Source organism: Eutrema salsugineum, unplaced genomic scaffold, assembly GCF_000478725.1.
Source record: "Eutrema salsugineum unplaced genomic scaffold, Eutsalg1_0 scaffold_3, whole genome shotgun sequence".
Lineage (NCBI taxonomy): Eukaryota > Viridiplantae > Streptophyta > Magnoliopsida > Brassicales > Brassicaceae > Eutrema > Eutrema salsugineum.
Window position 1 is genome coordinate 410,087 of NW_006256756.1, and position 26,922 is coordinate 437,008.

Sequence of the window (26,922 nt, forward strand, 5' to 3'; positions counted from 1 at the left end):
TTAATACAGCTCAAACCCAACTTTCTCTCCCCTTTTTTCTTTCAAGTTTGAATATCTAAGCACGGTCATTATTCTGAATTTTTTAAGCAACCATATACACATTCATCAAATCCATATTCATGCAGCTGTTACATGACCTTTATTATATGTCCATGACTCCCTTTTGAGTGTGTATATGTGCTTAATTATATCCCCTCATCTCAATCTCAATCTCAATCTCAATTATGTTTCCAAATCTCAATCATGTTTTCACTTTGATTCTGATCTATCTGGATTACAATTCTATTCGTACCCTTTAACCAAAGACGATACCTTTCTGATGAAGATCACCAAAACTCAATTGGGTCTTCGTCGTCGTTCTTGATCTTTTATTTTTTGTTCCCTCTGGCAATGGGATCTATAATCAGTGCTAATCTTGGTCTCATCGTCTTCGTCTTCTGCGTCATCTTTAATTTACAATCGATGGTTCAATGTATCAACATTCAAGATTTGGACGATCTGATTCGTTCATACGCGGCTCGTGGCAATACAAGAAGACACACAGGCTCGTTGTACGAAATTCCACTACCGTCGAATATTTCCGACATCAAAGCATCGGTTGTTACGGTCCGTAACAGTATGTTCTGGAGAAAAGGAGCCAACTTTAGTGGAATTTACATTCCTCCGATGGTTAAAACGACGCCGTACGCTAAGAGGATAGCTTTCGTCTACAAGAGTCTCGGTGATTACTCCTCATCGGTTTACTTCCGGTTAGCTGATAATTACTCTTTTGTGTCTCCGGTTATTGGATTCACAGCTTACGACGCGACGAACACGAATGATCTAAAAAAATTGAATCTTTCGATCAAGAGAGACAACCCAATCTCAATCAGGTTCGATGCTTACGTTTCACACAATCATGAAAGAAGAAGAATCAAATGCGTAGCCTTTGGAGATAATGGGTTGTTGAATTTCAGCAATATAGCACGGAATTACGAATGTGCCACTACGAATTCTCGTGGGCATTACGCGCTTGTGGTTGTAAACCAGAAGCCGAAACCCGAACCGGAGTTGGTTCGGAGGAAGTGGTGGTGGTTCGCATTAGCCGTGACCGGAATATCGGTCGTGGTTATTGTGGTGATTGTTGTTGTGGTGAAATTAGTGAGGAAGAAGAGGTTAGGAGAGATGGAGAGAGAGTCGGAGAAGAGTGAGATGATCGGAAATATTTGGATTGGTCGGAGTAGAATGCCGGCGGCGACGATGGTGAGAACTCAGCCATGTTTGGAGTATCATGAAGATCTTCCTTCTTCTTCTTCTAGATTTTTGTAGTTTTTCTCAACAGTTTTTTCCCTGTCTCTGTACAGTAAGAAGTTACATTTTACAGCTTTCCAAGTTTGTTTCTTTTTTTTTAACTTCTTTCCAAAACTTGCTTATGCATGAGTAAACTGTTCGTCGTAGTTAGATGTTGGATCAGCCAATTATTTCTGCTAAGTTTGCCAGTCTTTACGTAGAATCAAATATATTTTAAAAATGATCTAACAATGATGGAACTCGTATTTGAATAGTAGTAATTGACTCATATGTATAATATCAAAAAGAAATGTCCATAACAACAAGATAGAAGATCATTCGTCACGTACACTTCAAAAAAATATTTTAGAATCGTTAAGAAAGGTGACGAAGAAATGTCACTAGTTAACTATTTTCTCAATCCAATCAATTAATTAAGGAGAATCAAATGATTAGGAGAACAATCTATCTGTAAAGCATATCACACAATTTTAAACTTCTACATATATATATATATATATATATATATATATATTATATAATTTTTTGACCAAAAAAAAATATTATATATTTTGTCGCAATATGCTTAGTTGGTGGATATTTTAAAAATCCACATTTAAGCATTTAACAACTAGTATAGCTCATATCGTAATTAAGATGCACATAGGTTACTGAGTGTGAACGGAGGATCTGATAAAGAACCGTCAAGGATGGCCGTGGAAATGCGGTGGTTTGCAGCCTCCGTCATGTGAATTCCATCCCAACTCACATAATTGTGCGGATCATGACAAGCTTTGGCCGTCACAGTAGAATTTCTGATCACTTTGCTGGTGCCACAAAATAACTTCTGATCGAAATTGTACGGATGTCCACCGTGACCACAACAAGCTTTAATACCATGTTTCATACCTTTCATATTTTTGTAAGAAACAAAAATATTAGGTTGGGCAAATACAAAAAAAAAAAGGATTTTGATTGGTTATGGTAAAATATGAAATAAATCGAATTTGAAAGTTTTGACAGTACATACCATAAGAATTTGGGTATTGAAAGAGGTCGAACAATATCTTGTGAGTATCTAAGTAAATTACGGTAGCGTTTTTTACTTCGGTTCTGGTTTTGGATAATGTCTTTTTTAATAACGCGTTGTAATATTCAACAGCTTTGTTAACGGAAATTAGACAACCAAATTTGTCTAAATCCGAGGCGGTATGTATGTAACCGGTTAAAATCGACGGATAACATCCAACCGGTGCTAAATTCAATACCAAAAATGTCCGACCACCAATTCCATATATCTCCTACATTCAAAAATAAAAATTTTACAACAAAAAAAAAAGATGTGCTAAAAAACCATAGTACATCTTGAAATGTTTAAATTTTTTTGACCATATATCTTCTATAGTACATGGTTGAAACATTTTATTGTACTAAAGATGTACATTTTTTACAACCATATATCTCCTATAAACCATTTAAAAAAAATGATTTCAAAATAGAAAATTTGGAATCATTGTATTAATGTACTAAAAAACAAGATGCAGTTCAATGAAAAGACTAATGTTTCGAGATAGAGAAGGTTAAAATTTGATAGTAAAAGAATAATGCGTATAGTCTAATCTTCTAAACAAAATAAGTTATAAAATTTGATGGTAAAAGAATAATGCGTAGTCTAATCTTCTAAACCAGAAAGGTTATGGAGTTAATTAGTAGTTAGTACCTTAATCGTTCCAGCAATCTGGCTTATAACTTGTGGAAGATACTGTTTCACGCCATCCACTCCAATGGCTGCTAAATTGGATGTGAAATCATTTTGACCAATATAAAATGTGTATAACGATTTTCCGAAAACATCCCTAGACGGCAAGATCTTCAACGCTACAACACAAGGTTAGTTATGTTATTATCTGGTTTTATGTTGATTTCATTTGAGCGTTTGGAGATATATACCTTGCTGGTCCGAAGAATGGGTCTCGTCGACTTTAACCTTGAAATGTTTCATCTGATTAAGCTGAATAGCGAGTGAGAATGGGCTGATTCCGGAGACAAATAAGGATGTGTTTGGCAAAAGAACCGTTGATGCTAACGTTGCAAAGTTTGCGCCGTGTCGGAAATCCGACCCAATAGACTGCAAATATGGGCTTAGGAAAGGCATTCCAAGAGATTCCGCTATCATTAATTCAACATTATGTTTAGTAACGTAGTGATACCATTGGACCCGGTACAGAGCACATGCAATGCAAATGAAGCTTTAGAAACAAATATGGAAAATTTAATAATACTCATTACCCAAAAAATCAATTATGAGACGGCCGTCTGAAGCACGACCAGCAGGTTTCTTGAAATAAGTCATTCCCCATGGTCCGGATTGAGCAGGAAAAGCAGCCCAAAATCCTCCTGTGTCAGAGTTCGAATCTCCGAAATTGAAAATTGCTTTGAAATCACATTTGGAATCAGCGTTATACGAAAGTAAGGTCACAATGATCAAGAAAAGAAGAGAGAAAACTATCCTTCTGTCTAGAACGGAACCCATTTCTGATTTCTCTCACTGTGAACCAAATGTTTGTTTGTGTCATTGTGTGTGCGTGTCAGATAGACGATGAGATATTTGGTGCTATATGACTTTTGTATTTGTCCGGTCCGTGACTCAACGTGTGTGAGTGTGTATGTACGTATATACACACAAGCTTTAATTAGGATACATATATACTAATATACATATGTGTGGTCTCTTTTGTGTCAAAAGAAACTTCAGCTATTGTGTTATTTAATTACTTGGGTGGCAAGAGAAAAGTTATGGGATTTTTAGGTAGAGTAAAAAGAAATGAATGATTTTTGAACTTCATTTTTTACTATACATAATGTATTAAAAAAAATTATTAGACGATAAAAGATCTGTCATTAAAGTTGATGTGTTTCACCAAAATCAGATATGGCTTGCGTTGAATGATTCATGGTGGGTTTAAAAAAATAGCAATAATCACAAGAATTTGTTTTGCTCACAATCATGGGAAAAAATGATCATGCAATTCCCCAGTTTTTCGAAGTACTCATATTAATTCCCCAACTTATATGTTAGTAAAATTCATTATTCAAATTTGTGTTGACCATGCAAAATTAGGCTTTATAAAATCAATGTTAACGGTGTCTAATTTACCTTTTTAAAAATCCATTCAAAACGTAATATCTCCCAAATCAAATTGTAGAAGAACTCAAATCTCTAATTCTATTTTTTTTTTCTCCGAAATTGTTTCCATGAAGAACAAAAACTCTAAGGATAAAGGCCATTTTTAATTTTGTTTGGGTTTACCATTCATTTGTGGCAACTGGCAATAGCCGTAAAAATTGGCGGGTAAATAAACCATATAGATATAGAATTTTGTCCCTTGGGTCCGTGACGAATTCAGATTTATTGATGCGCGCATTCCCTAGCCGAGAACATATTCTGTAGTTCAATGTTTCTTATAGAAATCGATCTTCTCGGATATTCGGTTCGGTTTCGGTTCGGAACCAATCGGTTCCGGATATTTCGGATAGAGAGAATTAGAATCCATCGAATATTTTTATAAATTTCGGTTCGGGTTCGATACCTTTATTTCGGTTCGGTTCCGGTTCGAATAATCGGATCCGGATCTTTTGCCTCAAATTTTTAATTTGACTCACACTTTTTTAATATAAATTATATCCAAAAATTTTAAAAATATATATATCAAAACTTAAAAATATACCCAAAATTCCCAAAAGTAAAGAAAATATATCTCTAAAACCAGAAATATATACTAAATATCAAAAAAATATAAAAAAACTAATATTTAGAAGGATATATAATTATACTTTGGATAATTCGGGTACCCAATCGGTTCTCGGTTCGGTATTAGTTCGGTTCCGATTCTTCGGGTATAAGAGTTTAAGATCCATCAGATATTTTTCAAAATTTTGGTTTGGATTCGGTACCTCCATTTCGGTTCGGTTCCGATTTGGATATTCGGATCCGGGTTTTTTCCCCAGGCCTATTCTTAATTTTGATAGATAAATATGCAGAAAACTCATTTACGCCAAGTTTTTTTTTATATATATCTGAGGAAGACCAAAGTGTAGCACTTATTTTTGTGAGATGTACCAACAAAGAACTAAAAGAGTTGGGCTTGATCATTCAAAATACGGTCCAATAATAACCCAATTACAAATAAGGCTTACGAGGGTATTGACGTAAATGTACCGTCTCCGATCTGGTTTAACTGTACGCATCAAGTGGTCCTACTCAGAATTAGCATCAAGTACACGTCACCTTGTCGGATTTACCTGAATTTAATTACGAAAAGTCCATACGTACATCCATCATTAAAAAGAACAGCTTTGTTAAACAGATTACTACGCCATACGGATTTGATTTACTTCCTTTTTAAGTTACCTTCTTAAATTGGCACTGAATCTTCTTCAATCCAGATTGATGATTAATATTGTGATTATCTGTATAAGTATCAAAATCTGAATCCAACGTGGCGAAAACTGAGTCATCGCTTGAAATGTTGTCGAATCCCACGTTGACCGTAGGGACCACAACGGTATTCCTTATTCAGTGGGACACGTCAGTATCCAAAACCATTGACGGCCGACACAAGACACAGTAGATCGGCGTGGGGACCACTCTAATCTTTCTGGTAAAAATAAATCTTTTGCTGCTTTAACTAAACTAGTAAACTGATTGGTTAAAAAGCATTCAAGGGGGTAAAAAAAGATAGCCTAATTAGGTTAGTCCACGTTTTCGTCACCCGTGGATCTCAAATGAATTATACACTGCAGTTTAATTCTATTTATTGGAAAGAAAATCAGCACCACGTCAGACTTTGCAGTGATCTCATGACGAACGGTGAAGATTATGACAACGTGTACCAATCAGTTTTTAATTAATAATTAAATTATTCCAGCGCAGATCTAGACTAGCCAGCTCAGCATATGCGCCTACTTTATTAGCCCTTGTAGATGTGGACACGTGTACGGTGACGTGTGCATCAGCCTTGGCGCTCCCTTCTCTCTCTCGCCCTTTTTTTCTCTCCCTTCTTCTTCTTCCTCTGTACCGAACTCTTGTTCTAGAGAGAGAAACCATTTTTCGAGTGAGAGAGACGAACTTCATATTCGAATTGTTTTGTTCTTCTTTCTGGAAGCAATTTTGAATTTTTGGCTCGAAACTCCAGGTACGTTTTTGGATTTCCCACATCATTTTAGTTTTGTAGCTTCACTGAATTTCAGAACATATTTTTAGAGTGATTCTATATATGAACGCTGTGTTTTCCCGAGAAAATTTGGAAATTGCTAGGAAAGTGAGGTGGATTCGTTGTGTATTTTCTACTAAAATTGTTGACAAGTTTGACTCTGGAAAATCCGAGAAACCCGCGGAAATTTCGAATTTGATGAATTCTTATTGGTGGATACAGTGATGCTATTCAGATCTCTCTCCTATTTATCATTTTTCGGTTTTAAATCTATCGTTTGATGTCGAAATTGCAAGATCTAAGTTGAATTGAATACCGTTCCTCTAGATTTATGCTTTTACACAGGAATTTACTGAAAGATCTGATCATCCTTATGTTTCGTTAAGTTTCTGTGTCAGTGTTCCACTACTCTGCAACGAGAAATGGGTAGCAACGAAGAAGGAAAATCCACAAAGTCTGATAAGCCATCACAAGCTGCTCCTGTAAGCACCTTAAATAAATGGAAACTGATTGGTTTAGTCACAAGATTTGTGTACGGGAATCAACAAGCCATCACAAGTTGTTTCTTTCGTTTGTAAAATTATACAGGAGCAAAACAATGTTCATGTGTACCATCATGATTGGGCTGCTATGCAGGTGACTTGCTTTTGACCTTACTTGTTCACCAATAATAATTAATCTCCGTGTGCTCATATATAGTTGTGATGATTTGTAGGCATACTATGGCCCTAGAGTTGCCATACCTCAATATTACAACTCAAATGTGGCGCCTGGTCATGCTCCACCCCCTTATATGTGGGGTTCTCCATCGGTACTAACTTCTAATTTTTGTCAAGGATTAGCTGCGAGTTTGTTGTTATCTCTTCTTTTGGATTGAGTATGACTTTTTTTTTTTAACTGTTCCAGCCAATGATGTCTCCTTATGGAGCACCATATCCACCATTTTGCCCTCCTGGTGGAGTTTATGCTCATGCTGGTGTTCAAATGGTAATCATCCCTTCTTTTGATTGTTTCTTTTGATATTGTTTCCATGTCACCCACTTTAGTAAACAAATGTCCAACCCATCTTTATGAATGCATTGTTTACTGATTCATGTTTTCACTCCTCTTACCAGGGCTCACAATCACAAGGTCCTGTTTCTCAAGCCACACCTGTTGTAAGTCATTGTCTTTTGATTTTTTTGTTTTTATGTAAATGGTGGCTAAACGATTAAAAAAACGATATGATGGATATGAACGTGAGAATGTTTGCAGGTTACGACTCCTTTGAACATGGATGCTCCAGCTAACTCACCTGGAAACACGGATCACGGGTTCATGAAAAAATTGAAAGAATTCGATGGACTTGCAATGTCAATAACCAATAATAAAGTTGGAAGCGCTGAACATAGCAGTGAACCTAGGAATTCTCAGAGGTTTGTCAAACTAGCTGAACTCTTTCCTGATTCCAAGAGACCTCGTGTCATTATTTTTCCTTGTGTGTTTTATTCTTTGATAGAATCTAACCTGTTTTTGATATCACTAGCTCCGAGAATGATGATTCTAGCAATGGTAGTGATGGGAATACAACTGGGGTATGGGCTCCCTTCTTCTCTCAAAATAGATTTAAATTACTAATGTTTTTTTTTGGGTTCTTTATTCATATCCGTCTTTTTTACCACAGGGAGAACAATCCAGAAAGAAAAGAAGCCGGGAAGGATCACTAACCAATGGTATTTCTCCTTACTTTTGTATCCTGAGAAAGAAGACAACCCAAATAGTTGTGTTCTTCAATGGTTATAACTATTCAAAGCTAATGGCTACTAAGTCTTTCTCGGGTTCTTGATAGATGGAAAACCTGCAGCTCAAACTTCTGCTCCTTTTAGAGATGAAAATGAGAAACCCGCAGCGACCATGGTGACTCCTATTATCCCCACAGCAATGGATTTCCCACAGCCGTTCCATGGTGCGCCCCATGAAGTCTGGGTAAAGTTGTTAATATCATTCTTGCGCCTCTCCTCTCGTAATGGAAATTGTGAAACTAGTGAGAGCTGTAGTAAGTCATGTGAGTTTTGTATTTTGACGGTGTGTTTTTCTGCAGAATGAAAAAGAGGTTAAACGAGAGAAGAGAAAACAGTCAAACCGAGAATCTGCTAGAAGGTCGAGACTGAGGAAGCAGGTGATTGCTACAAAACTTTGTACCTAAAAGACTAAGGATGGAAGCTACTAAATTTATCTAATCAACTTTGGTTAAGACAACGTGTTGTGTTGATCACATAGGCTGAAACTGAAGAACTGTCTGTCAAAGTTGATGCACTAGTAGCTGAGAACATGACTCTGAGGTCGAAAGTAGGCCAACTAAACGATGAGTCTGAGAAGCTACGGCTGGAGAACGAAGCTTTATTGGTAACAGTCTACTCATCATATCACACATTTTGAACAAAACCATGAGTGTATGGGTGATAATAGCATAAGTTAAATTCCTGTCCAGGATCAACTGAAAGCTGCGCAGACGCAAGTAACTGGGAAAACAGAGAACCTTATCTCTCGAGTTGATAAGAACAACTCGGTATCATCTAGTAAGAATGTGGAACATCAGCTGCTAAATGTAAGTCTAAGAACCGATTCTGTCGCGGCTAGCTGACCGTGGCCCAAAAGTGAGAAACCCTTTTATATCTTCTTACATGGTTCTTATTGTAACTGAAACAGAAGTTTTTACTCTCTTAGAATTTCGTAGTTTTCTCTGCATTGTGAGCAGAAACTGATGTAATATCCTTAACCAGATGAGATTCAATGTGGTCTGGTGTGCTGCGACCACTTGATTGGTGATAGATAGGTTTAATTATTGTAAGCGAATGGATTAGAGATAGGAGAAGACGTATTTGATGATCTTTCGCTTCGTAATCGTTTGTGTATTCCATTGTTTAATAAAACACTTTTTTGTGTGTGTGTGTGTGTTTTTTTTCCTTCAGTTTTACGTATTTTAAGGCTTATCATATTATTCTACATCTACGTGCTTCCCTTAACCGGTAAACGTGTGTGTCGTCACGACAGAGATGAATTTCAGAAAGTGGCCAAAGTGTCGGGAAAATCTTTTCTATGTATTATTGTTTTGTTGGTTAAGGATTTGATCACATTTTATTGAACATTCTCTTAAAATATTTAAAATCACAATGAAAGATTAGAGATCACAGAAAGTCCTACGAATCCCTCCGGCGACGAAAAAAATGGCAGCGGAGAATATTTTAAAACCGGTGCTTCAGAAACCACCAGGCTATCAAGAGCTCCACGCGTCACCGGAAACTCCAAATGCACCATCATCGACGCTTCGTCGCCGGCCACCAAAGCATATGATTCCGGCGTCGTTTTACCCGGAGAAGAAGAAACAGTGGAGTCGTTGCCGCGTCTTTTGCTGCTGCGTCTGCATCACCATCGCAATCTTCATCCTCCTCTTAATCCTCACCGTCTCCCTCTTCTTCCTTTGGTACAGCCCGAGACTCCCCGTCGTACGCCTCGCCGCCTTCCGCGTCAGAAACTTCAATTTCTCCGGAGGAAAGTCCGGCGACGGATTCTCGCATTTGACGGCGGAAGCCACGGCGAGGCTAGATTTCAAAAACCCTAACGGAAAGCTACGTTACTATTACGGCGACGCCGACGTGGCGGTGAGCGTAGGAGAGGGCGACTTCGAGACGAGTCTAGGGTCAACGAAAGTGAAAGGGTTTGTGGAGAAGCCGGGGAATCGGACTGTTGTGATCGTTCCGATCAAAGTGAAGAAACAAGAGGTGGATGATCCGACGGTTAAGAGGCTTCGAGCGGAGATGAAGAGTAAAAAGTTGGTGGTGAAAGTGACAGCTAAGACGAAGATAGGATTGGCTGTGGGAAGGCGTAAGATTGTTACGGTGGGGATTAGTCTCAGATGCGGTGGCGTGAGATTACAGACGCTTGATTCACAGATGGCTAAATGCACCATCAAAATGTTTAAGTGGTACGTCCGCTCCTTTTTTTTTCTTTTTTGGGTAATTAACAGCAACGACGTTCTTTGACTAGTGCAAACAAACTTGATTAATGTTCCTATTGGCAAATAAATAATTAAAATGCAGGATTAAATTGCACTCATAAGTTATTATGATGATGATGATGGATGTGTTCTTTCATCGAAGATTCAAGCGTGAAGACGTTGCAAACGTTCAGACAAGTGTATCTGTATTTATTTTTTTAATTTTTTCCCTTCTTGTTCAGTTGTTCTCACTTTTCGCTTTCATATAGTGTAATTACAATCCAGTTCAATCATTTTGATGATTTTAACTACGGTTAATTAACCAGAACTGTCTTAGCGTTTTGAAGGTCTGAAACGCCTTTAGCAAACCAAAAAGGTCCCAAACGCCTACAAAACACTTTTCATTCCAATAATTATTATTTTAAAATATTCATATAAAATTATACTACCCGTAATTCAGAAAAAAATATCCATTTTTAGTTCAAATGACAATTATTCAATTAATAAATCATAATAATCAATACAACAAACTTTAAAGAAAAATAGTAGACGTTTTCGGAAAATATACTAAAACTAAAAGCAAGATGAAAAAAAATTATGAAGAAGTTTTACAAAATAAGAGTAATTTTTTTCATTAAAGTAAAGAAAATAAAGAGAAATGTCTTCTACTTCATTAAAAGTTAATCGAACAGTAGTGGCATACAATATATAAAAGGAAGGATGTTTGAAATGTGAATATGTTGAATCAAAATATACTCCATGTAGTACATTGAAACTGTCGTAGATATGAATGAAGAAGACTCATATTTCAATAAGCTAATACATTTTTAGTTAGAATATTTTTTTAACGAAATGTTTTTCAACCACCATAACTATCTCAAAAATCAAAACAAGATTTTAATAAACAACTAATGTATATATATATATGATACAACATGATTGTGTCTATCACTTAAGTTTTTTCATAGATCTAAAACATAACACCTTTTAAACTAACTAAATCAAAGTGAGAAAGCTTACGGTGGAAATCAAACACAGAGAAAAAACAAGTTTACGCCTTGTCCCCAAATCTTTTACCATCAGGCTGTCAACGCTTGGTTAATAGTTTCAAGTCTTCTTTGCATTTTATTTTCTTTTTGTAATCATCTACTCCGCTTATGTTGTTTTTTTTGCAACTAAGTCAGTTTTTTTCATTTGATCATATTGTATAAAATATCTGTCAATATGTTGCCAATTGCAATTTAAATGATAGAGGAGTGTGGCCGATTGATTAGCTATCGGCCGATAAGACCTCTCCATAATTGAAAGCTTGGAGCTTTCGATATATGACAAACACACAAATCCCAAAAAAGCAAATCAAAATAATGTTAGCTTTATTTCGTCAATAATGTTAGCTAAATCAATAATCGAGCTTCTTTTTGAAGAAAAAAATGGGACATATTAACCTTTTTCTACGTACTCTTTAACAATTTAACCACATACATAAATTTCTATAAAGTGATTAGTCTAAACTTAGGTAAAATAGTTAATACCTAGATGAAAAATATAAGCACAACGATGCTTATAATTGAAAAAAAAAACATACATTTTTAAGTCGAGGGTGATGAATACCTGTGTATTAAACTAAGCAAAATGTTTGGTTCAATTTTTTTGTTTGTTTGAGAATATTTATATATAATTTAAAACCCATATATGTGTATAGCATCAAAAATAGCTAAACAATTAGTGATTTTGATGTAATAATCTCTCTATTATCTAAACAATTAGTGATTTTACGGTTGCACGAGATACACGTTCCTAATAATTTACCTTCTAGAAAAAGTAATAATAATACAGGTTCTAGAAAAAGTAATAATACAAAATAGCCACTTATTACAGTTTATGACGGTCTTATATGAGTTTTTCACCTTTTTCTAACTAACTTTTTCAACAAAAAAAAAGGGGAATGTTTTGGTTTGATCATTATATATTTATATGAGTCTTTTTTTTGGGTTTTGCACAAGATGAGCAATGCGAATACAATAAATTGATATACCAAGTGTCTTAAGCCATAGTCGTGCAACGATTACAGATTTTGGCCTAGGAGTCCTCCAGGTTTCAGGTACCTGATCCAATCGAATAGGTAAACTTTCTATATTCTAATATTCAAAACATTCATTTTTATACCATTTTAAAAAGAGACAAATTAAAACTTGATTAACCGATTGATCTACATTTTGATGTAGTATTATCTTTATTTTGTGTAGACAACCACCTTTTATTTTGTTTGGCCCAACATCTATTTTTCATCAACCAAACTCTTAAATTATAAGGGATTAGAATCTCCATAATTTTGTTCATGCTTCCTTTGTTCTACTTGGTATTTTTTGGCTTTGATTTGACTCTTTATCCACCTGAACATGAGACTTCACCCTTTGGCACTATAGAATACAACTATGGAGCATAATTCATACATGAAAAAGAGCTTCCTTTGCTACCCTATCCACCACACCATTTCCTTCTCTAGCTTGAAACCAAATCGATGCTTCTTCAAGATGAGACATGAGGAATCGTAAGTATATCATGTATAAACGGATTGAGACTAGGCCATATATCCTCACCTTTGACTAAAGATAACAACTCTTCTGAATCAGACTCAAAATATGATCTTGTTGTATCCAAACCGCTTGAGTGATCCATGTAGCTCACCTCAAAGCTTATGCCTCTGTTCCTATCATTGATCTTAAATCTCTGAAGCATTATTGTCTCCAATCAGAGCACTTAAACCTTGATCATGATTTCTTATGACCCACAATCTGTCTCCCTCTATTAGCCAGAGACCCCATCAACGTTACACTCAACCCATTCCTGATTGAGGTGGAATCCATTTTGACAACCACCCACTTTGTGTTGCACGAGATTCACGTTCTTTACTTTGAAATATGTAACTTCATTATATAAGCCCATACCGGAACAACTTCCCCAATCCATTCAACATCCAAAACCAGTAAACGAAGCAGAGGAGAGAGTGAACTGAAAAAAGAAACCATGCCGGAAGAAGAAATCCCCGTCGTGGATCTAAGTAACCCCGACGAGGAACAAGTGGCGCGTGCGGTGGTGAAAGCGAGCGAAGAATGGGGGATTTTCCAGGTGGTTAACCACGGGATCCCGGCGGAGCTTATACGACGGCTCAAGGAGCTAGGAACAGAGTTCTTCGAGCTCCCGGAGACGGAGAAAGAAGCGGTGGCGAGACCAGCTGACTCAACAGACCTCGAAGGATACACAACGGATTACAAGAAAGATGGACAAGGCAGAAAAACATGGGCCGATCATCTCTTCCACAGGATCTGGCCTCCCTCGAGAATCAGCTACAGATTCTGGCCTAAAAACTCCCCAGATTACAGGTAAAAAATACACCTTTACCCAAAATCAATTGATTTCTCTCTCTGAATTAAACTAATATCTGGAACAGGGAGGTGAATGAGGAATACGCAAAGCAGATAAAGGAGCTATCGGAGAAACTCATGGGGTGGTTATCTGAAGGGTTAGGGTTACGTCGTGACGCGTTGAAGGAAGGTCTCGGCGGAGATACGGTGGAGTATCTGATGAAGGTCATCTTCTATCCGCCGTGTCCAGATCTCAGCCTGCTCTTCGGAGCTCCGCCTCACACTGATCTCAATGGACTCACATTCTTAATCGCTAATGAGGAAGAAGGACTTCAAGCATACCAGGATAACAACTGGGTCGACGTCAAGTATGATGACTCCAGGATCGTCGTCATCGTCGCCGATCAAATCAGGGTACAAATCTCTGCAACTCTCAGATCACAAAGTTTTTGTTTTTCTTTTTGACTAATTGTTTTTGTTTTGATAAAGAAAATTTAAATTTTGGATTGATAAAAACATATTTTTTTTTTTGCAGAGGATGAGCAATGGGAGGTATAAGAGTGGGCAGCATAGAGCGACGATGGATACGGAGAGGACGAGAATCTCGTGGCCGGTTTTTGCGGAACCGAACCTTGATCACGTCGTCGGACCTTTGCCGGAGCTAATCTCCGGCGAAGATAACGCTCCCAAATTTAAGCCTTATGTCTACAGAGACTACAAATTCCTTAAGATGAACAATCTTCCTCTCGACTGAGATCAAATCTCATAATCCAGAAACAGAGGAGAGATGATGATGAACAACTGTTTCCTTTTTTTTTTTGGATTATTGCGTCTCGGTCTTGTCTGCTTTAATGATTGATGTTCATGTTTCAGTTAATTATGTCTTGTATGTGTGTAAATTTTAATGGTGACATTTATATATCATTGTTATTATGCATTGAATTTTGCTTTCTTTTTGGTTTTCTACTACTCACGTAGATTTGACAACATCAACGGTATATTATTACTGACCATAATTAGGTTCTACGTTCCGTTTTTTTTTTATTATGCCACTGACTCTTGGACTAGAAAACGGCATGCACTTTTCAAAAACACCATAATTTTTGCTTTGCAACGCCTCTCCAGTCCTCCCTTAAACCCATCTCTCTTCTGTTTGTCTGTTGTTGGGGTCGATTTCCACCCCACACAGATAAACCATCCCAAAATAACTAAGTATAGAAAATGGGAGAGCCGTGATCATCAAAACGGGAGAGCCGTTCTCACCAAGGCAAGAAGGAGAGCCGTTTCCACCAATAAAGGTGGGAGAGCCGTTTTTACCGAGAAAGGCGGGAGAGCCGCGATCGCCAGATGGGAGAGCCGAGAAGAAGGAGATGGGCCGAGCCGTATAACATAACATAGGCCGAGCCCCTGTCTTAAATACCTGGGCCGAGCCGTGCTGCGGAGAGGTGGAGCGAATTATGCCAAGTGGGCCGAGCCGTAAAGAAAGCATGACGGGCCGAGCCGAAACCTTGAAGAGGCGAAGCCCACGAAAAACCCTAGGCGAGATGCAAAGTCGGTCAGCCGCACGAGGCGATAAGGAAATATTCCGAAAATCTCGCCCGAGATTCTCGGCTAGGCGGTTTAGAAAATCAGTATAAATATGTGGTGTATGTAATTCATTCCGCCAACTTTTTGGCAAACCTAAGCAATAAGAACGAAACACTTTCACAGCAAGAAAAGCTCTCTTTTGATCTTACTGTCTTTGGCGATAAACCCTAGAAGTTTCCGATCCCTTAGTTTCTTTACAAATCTTTGGTTGTGCGAGTTTTGGCTCACACAATTTGGCGCCGACTGTGGGGACACGAAACTTTCTTACTCTATATCGACAACGCTTTAAGATTCGAAGAAAATGGCGAGCAACGCTAACGACGACAACAACAACACCGGTAACGGCGCGGATAAGGACGCTCCAGGATCAGGCACAACGACCGCGCCGACAACAACGGCGACGACCGAAACCCATGAGGAGATGCGATACATGATAGCTGCGTTGATGAAAAAGATCGACGACCAAGACAAAAGAAACGAGGCGATTACGGCGAGGCTCGACGCAATGGCAGCAGAGCGACAGCATCCGACTTGGAGAGCCGGAGTCAACGACCCGATGGACGGAATTCGGAGACGCTTCGACTTCTCGACGCCCGCCGAAGCCTCAGGGAGTGGTGCAAGAAACTCCTCTTTTCTTCGTCCCCTCGACGAACGCACTCCTGCAGCAACCCGGGTCAACATGACCGAGCCGCCTCCACTACGCCGCAACTCCAGGCAACGAGCCGGTGAGGAAGGAGACGACGCGATCGATGTAGACGCCCAGCAAAACGACGAGACCATAAATCCGCAACAAACTGGCTCGGCTCGTCGAATCAGTGAAGAAGAACTCGCCTCGGCACTGAACGGCATCCGGACTGACGAAGTCTCCGATCCAGCCCGAGGCGATAACCCAACCGAAGCGGACGAAAATCCCCAATGGAACGAGCAGGAAGAGCGCGAAGACGAGCCGAGGCGAGAGGAGCGGGAGCGACTCCCCCAACCAAAGGGAATGACTCACGCACAAACCCTCGAGTTTAAAGAGCTGCGGGCCTCTATGGCTCGAACGGTAGCTGAAATACGCGCTATGAAATCCCAAGTGCACAACGCGACAAGTGCCGCACCCGAAATCGACCGAATGCTCGAAGAAACCCAAAGAACCCCGTTCACTACAAGGATCACGGAAGCCAGGATTCCCGAGCCAGGGAAGGTGAGAATTCCGTTCTACGAAGGAACAACCGACCCAAAAGCACACATCACAGCGTTTCGAATAGCGATGGGGCGAGCCTTCACAAAGAACGCCGCTAAACTCACCGAGCGCGAAGTGGATGCCGGATACTGTGTGCTCTTCGTGGAGCATCTCAAGGGAGCCGCACTCGAGTGGTTCTCAAGGCAGGAACAAAATTCAATCGGCAGTTTTCAGCAGCTCTCCGCCTTGTTCCTTAAACAATACTCGATGTTTATGGACAGAGGAACATCTGATGCCGATCTATGGACACTATCTCAAGGACCGAACGAACTGCTTCGGGATTACATGATGCGATTCAAGGCGGTCGTATCCAAAATAGAAGGGATAAGCGACAAGGCTGCACTCGAGGCTCTGAAACGATCCTTGTGGTACAAATCCGAATTCCGCCGCGAGATGGCTCTCAATACGCCGCAAACAATTCAAGACGCGTTGCACCGATCATCAGACTTCGTCGTGAACGAGGAGGAAATGAAAAACTTGGACGAGCAGTACGAAGCCACGAAAGCAGCGATCCGAAGCTCAATTTTGCCACGCCCAGCGAAGAAGGGCAATCCATCAAGCAACGCGGCAACGCAGAGTTCGGAAGAGCCTAGGAGCGGAGGTGCCCATAACTACCAGGTCAGCTCCGGACATGGAAGAGGAGAGCCGCGCAACAATACTTGGGTAAGAAAGTCAGCCAACTACGACGAGAAGGCTTTCTGCGAGTATCACCAGACCTACGGACACTCAACGGCTCAATGCCGGACCCTGGGAGCAAAGCTCGCAGCCAAAATGGCAGCAGGAGAGCTCCAAAACGCGGTCAGCCTCAAGGACCTCGTCCCTAACGAACAACAGGAAAAAGCCGAGCCGAACGGTGCGTCGGAACCAGCGAATCCTCCCCGACGAGGCGACAACCCCAAGCGCGACAGGCGAGGCGAACCTGAAGAGCGACCCGAGCCGAGGCAAAGGATCAATATGATCATGGGTGGATCCCAGTACTATCAAGATACCGTGTCCTCAATCAAAGCCTATCAGCGCCGAGCCGAAGCAAAGGAGAATTGGACAGAGCCGACTGACATCCCAAACACGGTGATCTCTTTTGCTGAGGAGGAAACAGCAGGAATCGATCGACCTCACAATGATCCGTTAGTAGTTGAGCTAATGATCAGGGATCATGACGTAGCAAGGGTGCTCATCGATACTGGAAGCTCGGTGAATGTCGTCTTCAGGGAAACGCTCAGAAGAATGGGAATCGACCTCTCCGAGGTGGAGGCAATCCCCAAACCTCTAACCGGATTTTCGGGAGAAACGACGATGACTATGGGAACGATCAGGCTTCCTGTGGTCGCTGGCGGAGTCACCAAAATCGTCGAGTTTTGCGTCACTCACCTCCCAGCCATCTATAACGTCATCATGGGAACCCCTTGAATCAACGGGATGAGGGCGGTACCTTCCACCTATCATCTTTGTCTCAAATTCCCAACTCCATCAGGTGTCAAAACGATATGGGGAAATCAGAAGGAATCAAGAAATTGCTTCCTAACCGAGCACAAGCTAAGGAACCCCGTCACCGACGCACGAGCTGACATAGACCGCAAAAAGATGAAGACAGACAGAGAGCCCGCGAACGAGCTCTCCAAACTCTTATAGCAATTACAGATCGCGGAGAGCCGCGAAACACGCACCGAGCCGATATGTGATGCAGTGGACTCGGTGTGCATAGACGAGGCGCATCCAGAGCGGTGCCCCTGAGAAGCAAGCTCCTTTCCCTCCTCAAGGAAAACATCGATGCCTTTGCCTGGACAGCGGAAGACATGCCAGGCATCAGCGTCGACGTAACCTGTCACGAGCTTAATGTGGATCCAACCTTCAAACCAGTCAAGCAGAAAAGAAGAAAGCTTGGTCCAGAACGAGCTAAAGCAGTCAACGACGAAGTTGAGAGATTACTCAAGGTAGGATCAATCGCCGAGGCCAAATATCCGGACTGGCTCGCAAACCCGGTGGTTGTGAAGAAGAAGAACGGCAAGTGGCGAGTCTGCGTGGATTTCACCGACCTCAACAAGGCGTGCCCAAAAGACAGCTTTCCCCTGCCACATATCGACCGGCTCGTCGAGGCTAATGCGGGGAACAAACTGTTAACGTTTATGGACGCGTTCTCCGGCTATAATCAGATCCTGATGCATCCTGATGATCGGGAAAAAACGGCATTCATAACCGATTGCGGGATATATTGCTGCAAAGTCATGCCGTTCGGGCTCAAAAACGCAGGAGCAACGTATCAACGGCTCGTCAACAAAATGTTTGCAGCTCAGCTCGGGAAAACTATGGAGGTATACATCGACGATATGTTAGTTAAGTCACTCGAGGAGGAAGACCACGTCGCGCACCTACAAAAATGTTTTGAACAGTTGAACAAGCACAACATGAAGCTAAATCCGGCGAAGTGCAGGTTCGCAGTCACCTCGGGAGAATTCCTCAGCTATCTGGTAACCCACCGAGGCATCGAAGCAAACCCCAAGCAGATTAAGGCGTTAGTTGAAATGCCCTCTCCAAGGACGAAGCGCGAAGTACAAAGGTTAACAGGGAGAGTCGCTGCGCTAAATCGATTTATCTCCCGTTCCACGGACAAATGCCTGCCTTTCTACGACACCCTCAGAGGAAACAAGAAATTTGAATGGGACGAACGATGTGAGACGGCTTACCAAGAACTGAAGACTTATCTGGCGAGTCCGCCAATCTTAGCAAAACCGGTCGAAGGAGAGCCGCTCTTCCTCTACATCGCGGTGTCTGCTACAGCTGTAAGTGGGGTATTAATCAGAGAAGAACGATCCGAGCAAAAACCCATTTTCTACATCAGCCAAACACTGACCGACGCCGAGACCCGCTACCCACAAATCAAGAAGGTCGCCCTAGCCGTCGTAGTCTCGGCTCGCAAGCTGCGCCCATACTTTCAGTCGCATTCGATTGTTGTGCTCGCCACCCTTCCGCTGCGCTCGATCCTGCACAGCCCAAGCCAATCCGGTCGGCTCGCCAAGTGGGCCATAGAGCTGAGCGAATACGACATCGAGTATCGGAATAGGTCGTCTGCAAAATCACAAGTGCTCGCTGATTTCCTCATTGAACACCCGGCCGAAGCAACAAACGAGCCAACCCTAGACGAAGTATGGACATTGCACGTCGACGGCTCGTCATCTAAACATGGCTCGGGAATCCGCCTTACCTCTCCCACCGGAGAAATACTTGAGCAGTCTTTTCGCCTGAACTTTCACGCCTCGAACAACGAAGCGGAATACGAAGCACTGATCGCCGGCATACGACTAGCACAAGGAATCGGAGTTCGAAAAATAAGAACCTTCTGCGACTCGCAGCTCGTAGCATGTCAGTTCAACGGAGAATACGAGGCAAAGGATGGACGTATGGGCGCTTACCTCAAAGTGGTCCGGGAGTTGGTGCAAAAGTTTGATGAGTTCGAACTCACTCGCATTCCCCGAGGAGAAAACACCTCGGCCGACGCCTTAGCAGCACTCGCTTCAACCTCGGACCCGGACCTCCGACGAACGATCCCAGTCGAATTCATCGAACGCCCTAGCATCGAAGAAGTAGAAGGAGTTCGGCTGATAAATCCCCCTGAACAAGAACCAGAAGACGACGAAGCCATTCCGATGGAGGAAGACGCCTCGTCGGCCGAGCCAGAATACGGCTGCGACAAAGAATGGCTCGGGGCCATCCCAACGTACATCGCCGACAGAGAGGCGCCAACCGACAAATGGGAAGCCCGCAAGCTTAAAGCTCAGGCAGCATGATATGTCCTCGTCGATGGCGAGGTGTTTAAATGGAGATTTTTGGGGCCTCTCACGAAAGATCATGCACGAGGTGCATAGCGACGCGTGCGGTAACCACTCCAGCGGAAGGTCGCTCGCTATCAAGATAAAACGGCACGGCTACTTCTGGCCTACGATGGTCAAAGACTGCAAGAAATTCACGGCGAAATGCGAGAAATGTCAGCGGCACGCTCCAACAATTCACCAACCTACCGAGCTGCTCTCGTCAATTTCGTCGCCCTATCCATTCATGAGATGGTCGATGGACATCGTCGGACCTCTATATCGCTCGAAACAAAAGCGTTTTCTGCTCGTCCTCACGGATTACTTTTCCAAGTGGGTCGAGGCCGATTCTTACGCAAGTATAAAAGATGTTCAGGTCGAACACTTCGTCTGGAAAAATATAATCTGCCGACACGGGGTCCCTTACGAGATCGTCACCGACAACGGATCCCAGTTTATTTCAACACGCTTCGAAGCTTTCTGCAAGAAGTGGAAAATCCGCCTCAGCAAATCCACGCCAAGATACCCTCTAGGGAATGGACAAGCCGAAGCAGCCAACAAGACGATCCTCGATGGTCTGAAAAAGAGGCTCAACGAGAAGAAAGGACGGTGGGCAGACGAACTCGAAGGAGTCCTTTGGTCTCATCGGACAACTCCGCGCCGAGCCACTGGGGAAACTCCATTCGCTCTGGTCTACGGATCGGAGTGCGTAATTCCCCCCGAGGTGGACTTCCCAGGTATTCGACGAAGACTTCTACCAGGACAAGAAGGTTTAAACCACTTAATGATGCTAGATGAGCTCGACCTAATCAACGAAAAGCGCGACCAAGCCCTAGTTCGAATTCAGAACTACCAACAAGCAACGGCGCGGTACTACAACAAAAACGTTCGTAGCCGAAGATTCAAAGAGGGAGAGCTCGTCCTCCGAAAGGTCTTCCAAAATACTGCCGAGAAGAACGCAGGAAAGCTCGGAGCAAATTGGGAAGGTCCTTACAAGATCACCAAAGTGGTTCGTCCGGGAGTCTACGAACTCGCGACACTAGCCGACGAGGCGATTCCAAGATCATGGAACGCAATGCATCTGAAGAAATACTATCACTAAGGATACAGCACGACCATCATGAACTACGGGACGGCTTGATCCCTGCAAAGGGTACGTAGGCAGCCCGTCTTCGGACGGGTTCAGCTGTCCCCCCCCTAAAAAGGGGGGGGGGGGAGTGGGTACATATACACATACCTCCTCTAAACTCTATTATTTTGACTTACCGATTTAGGAACGTCGCCACTTCGGCATATTTCTCACTTCATTTTTAATCATCTACTTATTTCACTTGATTTCTAGTTAAACTATTATCGCTTCGGCTAGCTTCACATTGTAACAAGCTCGAATTTTTAAATTTTATCACTCATCACTTCGGCAAGAAATCATACCACTTCGGCATGATATCATGACCCGATTACCTTGGACCCTAATCGGTACTCAATTTTAGTTCGGCAAACTAAGCCTCTGAACGCCTAGCCTCGTTGCTGGCCACAACGGGGCAACAAGTACAAAGTTCTCTAAACGGACTTTTACCACATTTCCTAGGACGAGGGTGCAAGTTACATCCTCTACAGATAAAAATTAAGCGCGCTATACAAATATCAGACCAAAAACGTATCTGGCCGCCACGGTTTACTATCGCACACGAGAATATAAGTCGAGACTACATCGCTTTCTCTAAAAACCGAAGTAAACTCTTAAACCCGGGTAAACATACTCGAGAACACCGGTCCTTAGACAGGTTCGATAACACTTCAACCTCGGCTAACAAAAGCAAAACGCCTCGTCGCCTATACAGCTCGGCGTCACGCCAAGCGAAAAAACGCCTCGTCGTTTACACGGTTTGGCAAAATACGCAGCAAAAACGCCTCGTCATTAAAAAATGGCTCGGCATTACCAGACAAAAAGTCGCCTCGACATTATCACTTTAAAAAGTTTTCCAGCATCACCTAAAAGATGTTCCACAAAACTAACTCCCACTTCGGGATTAAGAATCCAAACGATGTCCTTAAACGAACTCAACCCTTAGCCAGTACTTCTATCATTTTCAAAGGATTCGGCTAAGGAAGCAGTTAAAATCATTACAACAGTTTTATCCTCAACAATTTTCTCTATTCCAAGGGTTGAAAATAAGTACATCAAATCCTAAAACAGCTAAGGGAAAGAGAACTTATTCATAAAACGAAAGTAAAATGTTAGATGGATAAAGCCGTCCAGGCATCAGTTACAAAGAGAGTTCAAAAACAAAAAAAAAACCTAAGTACAAAAGGATTAAAGACGAGACAGGGGAGAGCAGAGAGAATCAGGCCGCGGACTGCATCTCACGTTCGGCGAAGAGGTTTCAGAGGACTGGCGTGCCCGCGTTCGATCCGTTCGGGTCCACCACACCTAAGTTAGCCGCTGTCTCTTTGAGCGGCTTGTTCCCGAAGGTGGTGTCGACCGAGTCCGGCGATACGGGGGAATAGTACAGCTCGCCCCGAATCTCGGAAGCAATGCGCTTGTACGCCCCTTCGTCGGCATACTCGCTTTCCCAGCTTTTCAGCTTTGCTTCCTCGTCGTCGAGCGTCGGGGCATCTGGTTTCTTCAGGTCGGCAATCATCGCCAGATTGCCCTTAATCTGTCCCAGATCATTCTCGTCATTCTTGGCTTTTTCAAGCCGAACCAGACCCTCCTCCACCTTGGCGAGGCGTTCTTGAAACTTCGCTGTAAGCTCTCGCCTCGCCTTCTTTTTCGCCCTCTTGACCTTAGCATCAAACAAGGCATCCTTGGCCTCGATACGCCTCTTCAGCATCGCCACCTCGGCACTTTTGGCTCTCCTCGCCTCCTCAAGGCGAATGATCGAGGCGGAGAGTTTATCTACGTTTGCACGCAGGACGATCTTCTCCTCTTCCAGCCTGGACGCCCTGGCCGTCGCCTCGTCCAGTTTCCCCTTTACCGCTGCGGCTTCGGTCTGAGCCTCTTCCAGCTTCGTTTTCGACGATGCGGACTCAATTTTGGCCTCGGCCAAGCGACGTTCAACCTTAGACAGGTCCGCCTCGTACTCGGCCATTAGGTCGTTAATGGCCGCGACAAACTGCAGAAAATAAACTCGTGTCAAATACTTAGCGAAAATTCACGAAAGCAAAGGAAAGCAAAATGGAATGTACCTTGGTCCCGCGCTGCGCCATTGCGCCGTAGGACCTCGGCCTCCTCAACTTCTCCGGAGAAGGAAGACGCGTGTTCGCGTTATTTACACGCGAGAACATTATGGTGGAGGCGTCGGGGTCATCGACGACCAACTTGCGCGCGGCGGATTCTCCGGACGTCGGCTTCCGTCTCTTCTTTGACGGCTCGTCCCTCTCAACAGCGACCCCCTTCGCTTTATCAGCAGCCGAACGTTTTCGGCTCGGGTCGTGTTTCTGCACGACGGAAGTCGGGGGCCTCGTCGACTTCGGGAGGGTTAGAATAGCGTAGTTCGAAGGCTCTTTGTTCCGAACCGCTGAATCGCCCCCAGACGCCTCGGGAACAATTTTGCCCTGTTCCACCTCGGGCGCCACATCTCTTTCGACCACCTCGGTCGTATTACCCTCCGCAGCTCGGGTCGTCTCATCCCGGTTCGCCGGGTCGGTTTGAGGGGTGGCCTCGGCTTGCGCCTAAACCACCTCGGCTTGCGCCGGAACCACCTCGGCCTGCGCCCGAGCCGCCTCGGCAGCTCGTCTAGCGGCTTCTTCCTGTTCGCGTCTCTTCCTTTCTCGGAGGGTTAAGATCACCATCTTTTCGCAGGTATCTCTGGAGGAACTGGAGGATGAAGAGCTGACGGGAACTCCTGCAAGAATGGCTCGCGCCTTCTCTACCCTCTCGAGGGTGAAATTCTTTCTCCAGTTAACCTTCCGCGCCGAAAGAGAATCTCGAACGGTGAACAGTCGGGAATCGGGGGAAGATAGCACCGAACTGCAAAACAAAGCAAAAAAAAGATAAGTGTCAGAAAAGGAAGAAAGTTTGAACTGAATCTCCGAGTCGAGGCAAAGCTTCGGGTCGGCTACCAAGTGGTCCCCAAGCGGTCTTGGTTCGGCAAACGTAATCCTCGCCGACCGACGCCTCGTTCACTAAAACGTAGAAGAAGCGTTCAGTCCAGAGCTGGTCCTTGCTGGGAAAACCGCCGATAATCCGTCGTTTCGCCTTGTTGGAAATATAGAACCTGTTTCCTTTCGGAGCCTTCCTGATTTCCAGCAAGTTCAGCAGGTGGTTCAGCTCAATGTCAAGACCGCATTTGAAGCTTCGGACTAAAATGCCGATCATATGCCGCAGTCCCCTCGGCATAATCTGCCCGATCGAGATCCCATGTTTCCAAAAGTATTCGAGGATCACTCCGGGGATTGGGAACCAGAGGAAGCAAAGCTCGAAAAACGCCTCGTACAGAGTGAAATGATTCACTGGAGGGTTGTCGGCGCGGTCGCTTTTCTCTGGTACAACGAACTCTACCGCCTCGGATATTCCGAAGCGATGCCTCAGCACTTCGAGCGACTCAAGGGAGCAGAGTGAAGACCCAGGCGGGTCGGGTTTTTGCCTCTTAACTCTCGGCGTTCGCCCAGATGTGGAAGCACCTCGGGACGCCAGGAGGCGTTCCAACTCAAGCTTCGCCTCGAAAAGATCAAAGGGAAATGCCTCCTCCTCGGCCTTGAGCGCGGCTCGGTTAATGCCCTCGTTAGGAGCGGGATCCTGGGGATGGCTCGTCGAAACCGACGGCTCGCCATCCGGAGAGCCGACATCTGATGGGTTTTCATCATTTGACGCCTCGTCAGATGGACGGTGAGAACGGCTCGGCGAAGCAGACGCCTCGGAAGAATCCATCGCACCCCTTGCCTCGGCGTCTATACGGCTCGGCTCGTAGTGGTAAAGCGGATCTAACGAGTCGTCGGAACGGTTTGACATACTTCACAACTATTACAATGAATTACAACTTGACTCGGCGAGCCTCTACCGGAAAAAGATCTGGAGCGGCGGAGACCTCGGAAACCCTAGCCGGAAAATAAATAAACTAGAGAGAGAAAGAAGAGAGAAGGGAGAGCTACCTTTAGTAAAAACGAGTGAGTCGGGAAATAATGAGGAGAAGTGAAGGAGGGCACCTATTTATAGAAAAACGAGGCGCGTGAATTCCGCGTGAACCTCGGGAAACCGTCCAACAGCGCGTAGGGTCCGCGGCGAATTGGTCATACCGGGTTGCGTCGTTGGCACGCGCCGAAAGATCCGGAACTTCCTCTCGGAAGACCAACAGTCAGGGTACCCAGGATAACGAAATGACTTGGTATAGACTCTCTCTCACTTGTATCGCCTCATCGTCTAACGAAAAGGCTCGGCATTATCTGTCTCTCTCGAAACGCCTCGTCGTTAAACGAAACGGCTCGGCATTAACTATTCTTCCTGAAATGCCTCGTCGTTAAACGGCTCGGACAAATCTTTGTTCTTGAAACGCCTCGTCGTTAACCGGCTCGGCACAAATCCTTGTTCTTGAAACGCCTCGTCGTTAACCGGCTCGGCACAAATCCTTGTTCTTGAAACGCCTCGTCGTTAAACGGCTCGGCACAAATCCTTGTTCTTGAAACGCCTCGTCGTTAACCGGCTCGGCACTGACCCTTGTTCTTGAAACGCCTCGTCGTTAACAACACGGCTCGGCATGAGCTTTCACTCGAAACACCTAGCCATATAGTCGGCTCGGCATAACCGTCACCAAATCGCTTCGTCCCTGATTCGCCTCGGCATCTTCGGCACTCCTTGGAAACACCTCGGCACTCACACTCCCAAAACATGAATCTGGGCTCGTGTCGTAGCAGCTCGGCTCGATGGTTTATCTCGTGGTCAGGAGTAATGTACCTCGTCACTCTCGACTCCGAGATTGACGAGCTGGGGGGCTAACTGTTGGGGTCGATTTCCACCCCACACAGATAAACCATCCCAAAATAACTAAGTATAGAAAATGGGAGAACCGTGATCATCAAAACGGGAGAGCCGTTCTCACCAAGGCAAGAAGGAGAGCCGTTTCCACCAATAAAGGTGGGAGAGCCATTTTTACCGAGAAAGGCGGGAGAGCCGCGATCGCCAGGTGGGAGAGCCGAGAAGAAGGAGATGGGCCGAGCCGTATAACATAACATAGGCCGAGCCCCTGTCTTAAATACCTGGGTCGAGCCGTGCCGCGGAGAGGTGGAGCGAATTATGCCAAGTGGGCCGAGCCGTAAAGAAAGCATGACGGGCCGAGTCGAAGCCTTGAAGAGGCGAAGCCCACGAAAAACCCTAGGCGAGATGCAAAGTCGGTCAGCCGCACGAGACGATAAGGAAATATTCCGAAAATCTCGCCCGAGATTCTCGGCTAGGCGGTTTAGAAAATCAGTATAAATATGTGGTGTATGTAATTCATTCCGCCAACTTTTTAGCAAACCTAAGCAATAAGAACGAAACACTTTCACA

At 43.6% G+C, this 26,922-nt stretch overlaps 8 protein-coding genes across 8 annotated transcripts; 6 read left to right on the forward strand and 2 right to left on the reverse strand.

Annotated features, from left to right (window-relative positions):
* Nucleotides 1–390: 390 nt before the first annotated feature.
* Nucleotides 391–1,308, forward strand: LOC18015164. Its single transcript, XM_006396233.1, has one exon. It carries the CDS (start codon nucleotides 391–393, stop codon nucleotides 1,306–1,308), a length of 918 nt encoding a protein of 305 aa, XP_006396296.1.
* A 541-nt stretch (nucleotides 1,309–1,849) lies between these two features.
* Nucleotides 1,850–3,808, reverse strand: LOC18015184 (GDSL esterase/lipase At4g01130). The gene is made up of 5 exons (XM_006396234.2): nucleotides 3,559–3,808; nucleotides 3,220–3,438; nucleotides 2,990–3,147; nucleotides 2,300–2,570; nucleotides 1,850–2,178 (listed from the first exon to the last, which is right to left on the reverse strand). Exons 1-5 carry the CDS (start codon nucleotides 3,800–3,802, stop codon nucleotides 1,922–1,924), a joined length of 1,149 nt encoding a protein of 382 aa, XP_006396297.1. The 5' UTR covers nucleotides 3,803–3,808; the 3' UTR covers nucleotides 1,850–1,921.
* Nucleotides 3,809–6,288: 2,480 nt separating this feature from the next.
* Nucleotides 6,289–9,391, forward strand: LOC18015185 (G-box-binding factor 2). Its single transcript, XM_006396235.2, has 13 exons — nucleotides 6,289–6,464; nucleotides 6,869–6,964; nucleotides 7,071–7,118; nucleotides 7,198–7,293; nucleotides 7,389–7,469; nucleotides 7,598–7,639; nucleotides 7,737–7,897; nucleotides 8,008–8,056; nucleotides 8,146–8,194; nucleotides 8,311–8,447; nucleotides 8,563–8,640; nucleotides 8,742–8,867; nucleotides 8,953–9,391. The coding sequence occupies exons 2-13, from the start codon at nucleotides 6,905–6,907 to the stop codon at nucleotides 9,103–9,105; spliced, it is 1,080 nt and encodes a 359-aa protein (XP_006396298.1). The 5' UTR covers nucleotides 6,289–6,464; nucleotides 6,869–6,904; the 3' UTR covers nucleotides 9,106–9,391.
* A 159-nt stretch (nucleotides 9,392–9,550) lies between these two features.
* LOC18015186 lies at nucleotides 9,551–10,716 on the forward strand. Its single transcript, XM_006396236.2, has 2 exons — nucleotides 9,551–10,446; nucleotides 10,562–10,716. The coding sequence occupies exons 1-2, from the start codon at nucleotides 9,689–9,691 to the stop codon at nucleotides 10,578–10,580; spliced, it is 777 nt and encodes a 258-aa protein (XP_006396299.1). The 5' UTR covers nucleotides 9,551–9,688; the 3' UTR covers nucleotides 10,581–10,716.
* Nucleotides 10,717–13,320: 2,604 nt separating this feature from the next.
* Nucleotides 13,321–14,774, forward strand: LOC18015023 (flavonol synthase 3). The gene is made up of 3 exons (XM_006396237.2): nucleotides 13,321–13,841; nucleotides 13,910–14,237; nucleotides 14,359–14,774. The coding sequence occupies exons 1-3, from the start codon at nucleotides 13,486–13,488 to the stop codon at nucleotides 14,575–14,577; spliced, it is 903 nt and encodes a 300-aa protein (XP_006396300.1). The 5' UTR covers nucleotides 13,321–13,485; the 3' UTR covers nucleotides 14,578–14,774.
* A 937-nt stretch (nucleotides 14,775–15,711) lies between these two features.
* Nucleotides 15,712–18,042, forward strand: LOC112085119. The gene is made up of 2 exons (XM_024154135.1): nucleotides 15,712–16,941; nucleotides 17,029–18,042. Exons 1-2 carry the CDS (start codon nucleotides 15,712–15,714, stop codon nucleotides 18,040–18,042), a joined length of 2,244 nt encoding a protein of 747 aa, XP_024009903.1.
* Nucleotides 18,043–18,428: 386 nt separating this feature from the next.
* On the forward strand, nucleotides 18,429–21,540 carry LOC112085120. Its single transcript, XM_024154136.1, has 2 exons — nucleotides 18,429–20,408; nucleotides 20,476–21,540. Exons 1-2 carry the CDS (start codon nucleotides 18,429–18,431, stop codon nucleotides 21,538–21,540), a joined length of 3,045 nt encoding a protein of 1,014 aa, XP_024009904.1.
* Nucleotides 21,541–22,822: 1,282 nt separating this feature from the next.
* On the reverse strand, nucleotides 22,823–25,392 carry LOC112085121 (uncharacterized protein At3g60930, chloroplastic-like). Its single transcript, XM_024154137.1, has 4 exons — nucleotides 24,659–25,392; nucleotides 24,123–24,411; nucleotides 23,628–23,996; nucleotides 22,823–23,554 (listed from the first exon to the last, which is right to left on the reverse strand). The coding sequence occupies exons 1-4, from the start codon at nucleotides 25,390–25,392 to the stop codon at nucleotides 22,823–22,825; spliced, it is 2,124 nt and encodes a 707-aa protein (XP_024009905.1).
* Between the last annotated feature and the right edge of the window lie 1,530 nt (nucleotides 25,393–26,922).

Excerpts from the sequence above, each read along its gene's own strand:
- LOC18015164 (XM_006396233.1), top strand. The coding sequence starts at position 391 with ATGGGATCTATAATCAGTGCTAATCTTGGTCTCATCGTCTTCGTCTTC.
- LOC18015184 (XM_006396234.2), bottom strand. The coding sequence starts at position 3,802 with ATGGGTTCCGTTCTAGACAGAAGGATAGTTTTCTCTCTTCTTTTCTTG. Across the intron at positions 3,439-3,558 it reads TCTCATAATTGATTTTTTGG|CGGAATCTCTTGGAATGCCT; the intron begins GTAATGAGTATT and ends AATTAATGATAG. Across the intron at positions 2,179-2,299 it reads TCAATACCCAAATTCTTATG|GTATGAAACATGGTATTAAA; the intron begins GTATGTACTGTC and ends AAAATATGAAAG.
- LOC18015185 (XM_006396235.2), top strand. The coding sequence starts at position 6,905 with ATGGGTAGCAACGAAGAAGGAAAATCCACAAAGTCTGATAAGCCATCA. Across the intron at positions 7,294-7,388 it reads ATATGTGGGGTTCTCCATCG|CCAATGATGTCTCCTTATGG; the intron begins GTACTAACTTCT and ends TAACTGTTCCAG. Across the intron at positions 7,640-7,736 it reads TTTCTCAAGCCACACCTGTT|GTTACGACTCCTTTGAACAT; the intron begins GTAAGTCATTGT and ends GAATGTTTGCAG.
- LOC18015186 (XM_006396236.2), top strand. The coding sequence starts at position 9,689 with ATGGCAGCGGAGAATATTTTAAAACCGGTGCTTCAGAAACCACCAGGC.
- LOC18015023 (XM_006396237.2), top strand. The coding sequence starts at position 13,486 with ATGCCGGAAGAAGAAATCCCCGTCGTGGATCTAAGTAACCCCGACGAG. Across the intron at positions 13,842-13,909 it reads AAAAACTCCCCAGATTACAG|GGAGGTGAATGAGGAATACG; the intron begins GTAAAAAATACA and ends TATCTGGAACAG. Across the intron at positions 14,238-14,358 it reads TCGTCGCCGATCAAATCAGG|AGGATGAGCAATGGGAGGTA; the intron begins GTACAAATCTCT and ends TTTTTTTTGCAG.
- LOC112085119 (XM_024154135.1), top strand. The coding sequence starts at position 15,712 with ATGGCGAGCAACGCTAACGACGACAACAACAACACCGGTAACGGCGCG. Across the intron at positions 16,942-17,028 it reads TGATGCGATTCAAGGCGGTC|ATGGCTCTCAATACGCCGCA; the intron begins GTATCCAAAATA and ends TTCCGCCGCGAG.
- LOC112085120 (XM_024154136.1), top strand. The coding sequence starts at position 18,429 with ATGCCAGGCATCAGCGTCGACGTAACCTGTCACGAGCTTAATGTGGAT. Across the intron at positions 20,409-20,475 it reads CCCGCAAGCTTAAAGCTCAG|ATCATGCACGAGGTGCATAG; the intron begins GCAGCATGATAT and ends CTCTCACGAAAG.
- LOC112085121 (XM_024154137.1), bottom strand. The coding sequence starts at position 25,392 with ATGTCAAACCGTTCCGACGACTCGTTAGATCCGCTTTACCACTACGAG. Across the intron at positions 23,997-24,122 it reads TGGTTCCGGCGCAAGCCGAG|GGCAAAATTGTTCCCGAGGC; the intron begins GTGGTTTAGGCG and ends GAGGTGGAACAG. Across the intron at positions 23,555-23,627 it reads TGGCGCAGCGCGGGACCAAG|TTTGTCGCGGCCATTAACGA; the intron begins GTACATTCCATT and ends TATTTTCTGCAG.